The sequence below is a fragment of the Camelina sativa genome, chromosome 16, assembly GCF_000633955.1.
Source record: "Camelina sativa cultivar DH55 chromosome 16, Cs, whole genome shotgun sequence".
NCBI classification, from domain to species: Eukaryota; Viridiplantae; Streptophyta; class Magnoliopsida; order Brassicales; family Brassicaceae; genus Camelina; species Camelina sativa.
Genome location: NC_025700.1, coordinates 28,467,583 through 28,474,435, shown reverse-complemented (window position 1 = coordinate 28,474,435; position 6,853 = coordinate 28,467,583). Strand labels below are relative to the sequence as shown.

The following is a 6,853-nucleotide window of genomic DNA, read 5'->3' as shown; positions in this document are numbered from 1 at the left end:
AACAACACCTCACTTAACATTCAAGGTTTCAAAATCGTTCATTCTGTTAATCGAGAAAATACAAAACCTGGAAAGAGATTTCTAATAGAATCCTTTTTTCTTGTTTTCCTTAGGGACGTTTTGATATTCTAAGTTTAGGTGGATCGTATCTGGTGAATGATGAAGGTGGATCCAAAAGTCGAACAGGCGGGTTGAGTGTCTCTCTTTCTGATGGCGATGGCGAAGGTCGTGTTATTGGCGGTGGAATTAGCATGCTTATCGCAGCCAGCCTCGTTCAGGTATTTTGAGTTTATCTTCGTAATGGTTGAAAAGTGAAGCTATAACGAGGGGAAACAACTAATACGAATGTTTAGTTGTATATGTAATGTGTCTCTTAAACTGAAAAACTTTTTTGTTACTTTGAAGGTGGTGGCTTGTAGTTTTGTATATGGAGCAAGTGCAAAGTTTTATAATACCAATTACAACAAGACCATCAGACAAGAAAAAGAACCAAAGGAAGAGCACAACAATAGCGATTTGGAGAGCACACCGTGTAGTGCACCAGAAGCTGCAGCATCGGCGGGTCAGCAGACGCCACCAAACTTCTCAGCTGCTCAGGGAATGAGCGAATGGCCTGGTTCTGGATCAGGCTCAGGAAGGTCACTAGAGTCTAGCAGAAACCTACTTACTGATATTGATTTGACTCGCGGATGATTCAAAACCAAAAAAAAGCATTATTAGTCTCTTAAGCAGCAGCAGCATACATAGTGCTGTACATATCTTTGTTGTTGTAGATTTCTCTCTCTGGGAATGTTAAAACCAGACATTTCATGATTGAGAAGGGATTTCTCAGTTCCTTCTAACATTGTTAATGTAACTGAACTCCCTGCTTTCAGGCTATTTAAGGAGATTTTAACTCTTTGTTTTTCTGTGTTCACCAACAACTTCAATAGTTGTGTTGTTCACTGAAAGACTAGTGTATTTGGTCGCCAGCACGGCCACCCCAAAGTTTAACTAGTGAGAGAAATCCTTTGATTTGTGTTAACACCTTGATAGATTTCAACACAAAAAAGTGGAAAATTGAACGTCTTCGGGAACTCTTCCCCCCGAAAGAAATTACCCTTATTTTGGGGATTAAACCGAGCTTGAATGCCTCGAGGGACGGCTATTCTTGGACTCTGACAAAGTCTGGAAATTATACCGTTAAATCTGGATACGAAGCCGCGAGAGCTATCTCTCGCCCTGCTTGCGACCTCCCTTCTCAGGGACCTAGTGTTACGACACTTAAGGCGCAAGCATGGAAGTTAAAAACATCACGGAAGCTTAAGCATTTCGTTTGGCAATGTGTGACTGGGTGCTTGGCAACATGTCAACGCCTGCATTATCGCCATATTGGTAGAGATAAAGATTGTCCTAGATGTGGAGCGGAGGAGGAAACTATAAACCATATGCTATTTGAATGCCCCCCAGCACGTCAAGTATGGGCTTTATCGACAATCCCTTCCCATCCTATGGTGTTCCCTTCATCTTCCCTATATAGCAACCTCGATTTTCTATATGGGCGTGGCAGAGACTCTGGTGCAACTGATCAAAACTTGAGAATGTTCCCGTGGATGATGTGGTACATTTGGAAGGCAAGAAATAAGAAAGTGTTTGAAAATATCTCTGAATCTCCGCAAGATACACTGGAGAAAGCTATCCAAGAAGAAGAAGTTTGGAGAAGAGCAAATAACAGAGACTTAGCACCAGCGGTAGTAGAAGCATGCATACCTTCGATCCCAATTCCTCAAGAATCCCTTGTATGCTTTATAGATGGATCTTGGCATACAGAGGTGGATAGGAGTGGGCATGGCTGGATTGCGTCTATCGGTGATAGAATCCTGCACATGGGGCTAAAAGGATCGCGCAGAAGCTTATCCCCATTACATGCAGAGTTAGATACCCTTATTTGGGCTATGGAGTGCTTATTAGCGTTGGACTTGGATAAAGCCCTTTTTGCTACGGATTGTTCAGACCTCCTAAGGATGACGTCTAATATCGAGGATTGGCCGACCTTTTCATCAGAATTGAAGGATTTTATTCATTTCAGAGATAGATTTGCTAATTTTAGTATTAGATATATTTCCCGAGAGGATAATATTCATGCCGATAAACTTGCGAAATGTGCAAGAGCACGAGGTTTCTGTTTTTCCTATGTAAGCTCGTCGGTACCTAATTGGCTCTCTTTCGATAATTTAATATATGGGGTTTGATCGTAAAAAAAAAAAGACTAGTGTATTTGGCTTTGAAGTATCCGAAATACTTAGAAAATTAATTAAAATAGTAAATTTAAATAAATATAAACAAAAATTGCCCCATAATAAATGTTTTGATATTTTAGTTTTTTTTTAGTAGATGTTCTTCCAACAAGATGATAATTTATTCATGAAAAGCATTAAATATTAATGAATAATATTCCCAGTGACTAATAAATTTCGTTTTCAGTCAGAGAGATGTAATGAGACATTATTAGATTTTGTTATAAAATCATTCAAGAAAGTCTATATCCTTTTTAATAAATAAATAAAAATCTCAAACAAACCAAATTTAATATTCTCAAAAAAGGGAGAAAAAAAGAAGACAATAACACAATATTAATTAAAAGAAATATATAAATAGAAAACAAGGGTCGTCTTCGTCACGCTCCTTTCTCTTCTTCAGTCTCCTTTTTTTTTTTTTTTTTTTTCTGAGATTTGCTTTCTCTGCTAGAGGAGACTGTAACAGTACGAGGAGCTACTTTTAACTGTTTTGTCTACATACATTTCAAATCTGTAATTTACTTTCTCGATTTCTAAGTGAACTCAAGATTTAGCCTTTTTTTTTCTAGGGTTCATTGAAACAATTTTGGATCTTGAATCCATAGCTGAAAAGACCCGACTTGATTACTGGGTATATTATAAAAACCCGCCATTGTTGTTTCTCTTTACTACTTTGGGGATTTAGGGTTTACGATTTCTAGTTGGTTGATAAATTTTTGTTTTTTTTGAGAAAAGTTTCCTTTTTTAAAATCTCTTAGAGAGAGTTGTAATTTAGGGTTTTTAATGCATGGATGGGAGAGAAGCTATGGCATTTCCAGGCTCGCATCCTCAGTACTATCTTCAGAGAGGAGCCTTTACCAATCTTACACCTTCCCAAGTCGCGAGTGGGTTTCACGCGCCGCCTCCGCCACCTCCCAGGATGAGGCCAATGTTAAACCCTAACATTCATCACCCTCAGGCTAGCAACCCAGGGCCTCCTTTCTCCATGGCTGAGCAGCAGAGGTACTCTGATTTCGGACACAGCATTCACATGGGGATGGGTTCTTCTGCGGCGGTTCAGCCGCCTTTGTCGCAGCCTCAGCCACCGCCGGAGACACCGATGGCTAAGAAGAAACGTGGAAGGCCGAGAAAGTATGCTCCTGAGGGACAAGTTTCTTTAGGGCTTTCTCCAATGCCTTGTGTTAGTAAGAAGTCTAAGGACTCTTCTTCAATGTCTGATCCTAATGCACCTAAACGAGCCAGAGGTCGACCCCCTGGAACTGGAAGGAAGCAACGTTTGGCTAATCTTGGTGAGATCTCAAGTTTTTCTCTGTACTTGATCTAGTTTAGTTGTTGCTTAGGACATGAGCTTGGATCTTTTGTGATTAGGTGAAAGTTTGAATGGTAGAAGCTATGGTTAAGTTATTGTTTTGTTTCTTTAGCTCTGTTGTTATTGCCACTCAACAACAGATGAGTATGAGTAATTGGTCATTAGGATGTGGTTAGTCAACTCAGCATTAGTAGATTTGGACGAAATCAGTTTCTTGATTTTAGATACAAAATGTTATCTTTAGAACAACTTTCTTCTACATACATTGAACACGAGCTGGGGTCTTATGATTAGAGCTAGATTTTGGATGCTAGAAAGCTTAAGATGATTCTATGGTCAAGCTTAAGATGATTCTATGGTCAAATTAGGTTACCAATTTAGCTCTGTTGTTACTGCTACTCAGCATCAATTGGTAGGTTACTGCTACTCAGCTGTGAAAGAGTAATATGACTGATCCACTTGTGTTGAGATAAGTATTTGGTCATTATAATGTCACNTTACCAATCTTACACCTTCCCAAGTCGCGAGTGGGTTTCACGCGCCGCCTCCGCCACCTCCCAGGATGAGGCCAATGTTAAACCCTAACATTCATCACCCTCAGGCTAGCAACCCAGGGCCTCCTTTCTCCATGGCTGAGCAGCAGAGGTACTCTGATTTCGGACACAGCATTCACATGGGGATGGGTTCTTCTGCGGCGGTTCAGCCGCCTTTGTCGCAGCCTCAGCCACCGCCGGAGACACCGATGGCTAAGAAGAAACGTGGAAGGCCGAGAAAGTATGCTCCTGAGGGACAAGTTTCTTTAGGGCTTTCTCCAATGCCTTGTGTTAGTAAGAAGTCTAAGGACTCTTCTTCAATGTCTGATCCTAATGCACCTAAACGAGCCAGAGGTCGACCCCCTGGAACTGGAAGGAAGCAACGTTTGGCTAATCTTGGTGAGATCTCAAGTTTTTCTCTGTACTTGATCTAGTTTAGTTGTTGCTTAGGACATGAGCTTGGATCTTTTGTGATTAGGTGAAAGTTTGAATGGTAGAAGCTATGGTTAAGTTATTGTTTTGTTTCTTTAGCTCTGTTGTTATTGCCACTCAACAACAGATGAGTATGAGTAATTGGTCATTAGGATGTGGTTAGTCAACTCAGCATTAGTAGATTTGGACGAAATCAGTTTCTTGATTTTAGATACAAAATGTTATCTTTAGAACAACTTTCTTCTACATACATTGAACACGAGCTGGGGTCTTATGATTAGAGCTAGATTTTGGATGCTAGAAAGCTTAAGATGATTCTATGGTCAAGCTTAAGATGATTCTATGGTCAAATTAGGTTACCAATTTAGCTCTGTTGTTACTGCTACTCAGCATCAATTGGTAGGTTACTGCTACTCAGCTGTGAAAGAGTAATATGACTGATCCACTTGTGTTGAGATAAGTATTTGGTCATTATAATGTCACTTAACTCTGTTAATTACTTTAGGTGAGTGGATGAATACATCAGCTGGATTTGCTTTTGCACCTCATGTCATCAGCGTTGGAGCAGGAGAAGTAAACTCTCAAAACTCCTTTCAATCTTAATGATTTATGCAGCTTTTCAGTTTCGTCTTTATATTTTTCTTGTAGGACATTGTCTCGAAAGTTTTGTCCTTTTCACAGAAAAGACCTCGGGCTCTATGTATAATGTCAGGCACTGGAACGGTTTCTTCAGTCACTCTGCGTGAACCCGCTTCAACAGCACCTTCATTAACATTCGAGGTTTCAAAATCGTTCAATCAGTTAATCGGAAAAAAGAATGAAAACATGGAAAACTAAAGATTCTTATCCCTTCTTTGTGTTCTATAGGGACGTTTTGAGATTCTAAGTTTAGGTGGATCTTATCTGGTGAATGAAGAAGGTGGATCCAAAAGTCGAACAGGCGGTTTGAGTGTCTCTCTTTCTGGTATTGAAGGTCATGTTATTGGTGGTGGAATTGGAATGCTTATCGCAGCCAGCCTCGTTCAGGTACTTTGAATCTTAATGGTTGAAAAGTGAATCTAAACATCATATTTAATGATTTGTTTGTGCTGTTTACATGTGTTTGAATGCATCTTTACACAAAATTTATACTCAGTTTTTGGTGCTTTTACCTTGTCAGTGTCCGTTTAACAATTTTTAGTTCAGCTCAGTTTTGGACTAACAAACCTAAACAAAGAAGTAAATGGTTCATTTCTGATACATAATGTTTATTTATTGTAATTTTTGTTTGGTTCCGTGAAGTTTTGTTTTGGTTGTAATTGTTTGGTATAAAATTTGTGCTACCCGGAATACAAAAGTTTAAAACATTGTTTTGTTTGTTTGGATCTGTTTATATGTAATGTGTCTCATAAACTGAAAAACTTGTTTGTAATTTTGAAGGTGGTAGCTTGTAGTTTTGTATACGGAGCAAGTGTAAAGTCCTATACTACCAATAACAACAAGACCATCAAACAAGAAAAAGAACCAAAGGAAGAGCAAAACAATAGCGACATGGAGACCACACCAGCTAGTGCACCCGAACCAGAAGCATCGGCGGGTCAGCAGACGCCACAGAACTTCTCAGCTCAGGGAATGAGCGGATGGCCCGGTTCAGGTTCAGGCTCAGGCAGATCACTTGACTCGAGTAGAACCCTACTCACTGATATTGATTTGACTCGTGGATGATTCTAAACAAAAACATTAGTCTTTCTTCCTACCACCACCACCCTTTAGTCTTTGAAGAAGAAGCAGCAGCATACAGAATGTGAGTGCTGTACATATCTTTGTTGTTGTAGATTTATCTTATCTCTGGGAATGTTAAAACCAGACATTTAAGGATTTGAGACCAGATCTCTCAGTACCTTCTAACATTGTTAAATGTAACAGAACCACCCCCACTTTCAGGCTTTTTAAGGAGATGTTTTAACTATATTTGTACTAGTTCCGATTTATTTGCTCTTGTAATGGCTTTATGAGAAGGAAGGTGAAGAAAGATGCGACGATGATTATACTCCCTGCAGAGGGTTGGCATAAATTCTAAGAATGTGTAGAGAATCTTCTAGACTTCATGGTTTTTGTATCTGACGTCCTTGACTCTACCTGACGTCCTCGAAGGAGTCAAGGAACCATGAAATGTTCTGAAGTCGCAGGAAAAGAGTTGCGCAAGAAAATTCAAAGTAACATAAACAGACAAGAGGCGTTTACTGTGACTTTAACCGAGTTTTCTTCAGACGTCACAAAGCAGACTCTATTTAAAGGTTTTGTGACCAAAAAAAAAAAAAAAA

The 6,853-nt window shown here is 39.5% G+C and overlaps 2 protein-coding genes across 10 annotated transcripts in view; both read left to right on the top strand.

The window, feature by feature from the left end:
• LOC104753019 (AT-hook motif nuclear-localized protein 5-like) overlaps window positions 1-1,016 on the top strand; it is a 3,939-nt gene extending 2,923 nt beyond the window's left edge. For 6 of the 7 annotated variants that reach the window (XM_010475288.2, XM_010475287.2, XM_010475284.2 and 3 more), the window contains 2 exons: window positions 187-278; window positions 406-1,016. In XM_010475288.2, coding sequence (XP_010473590.1) covers window positions 187-278; window positions 406-693 — 380 coding nt within the window. In that variant the 3' untranslated portion in view covers window positions 694-1,016. Of the gene's footprint in view, window positions 1-113; window positions 279-405 lie in introns of all 7 variants that reach the window. The other variant, XM_010475290.2, reaches the window with a different exon arrangement.
• Window positions 2,663-6,853, top strand: part of LOC104753022 (AT-hook motif nuclear-localized protein 5) — a 4,895-nt gene continuing 704 nt past the window's right edge. Inside the window, exons 1-6 of one of the 3 annotated variants that reach the window (XM_019238549.1) lie at window positions 2,663-3,164; window positions 4,117-4,517; window positions 5,056-5,123; window positions 5,199-5,330; window positions 5,418-5,576; window positions 5,970-6,126. In XM_019238549.1, the coding sequence (XP_019094094.1) occupies window positions 3,064-3,164; window positions 4,117-4,517; window positions 5,056-5,123; window positions 5,199-5,330; window positions 5,418-5,576; window positions 5,970-6,126 (1,018 nt within the window). In that variant the 5' untranslated portion in view covers window positions 2,663-3,063. Of the gene's footprint in view, window positions 3,566-4,097; window positions 4,518-5,055; window positions 5,124-5,198; window positions 5,331-5,417; window positions 5,577-5,969; window positions 6,507-6,853 lie in introns of those variants that run through there. The other 2 variants (XM_010475292.2, XM_010475291.1) reach the window with 2 other exon arrangements.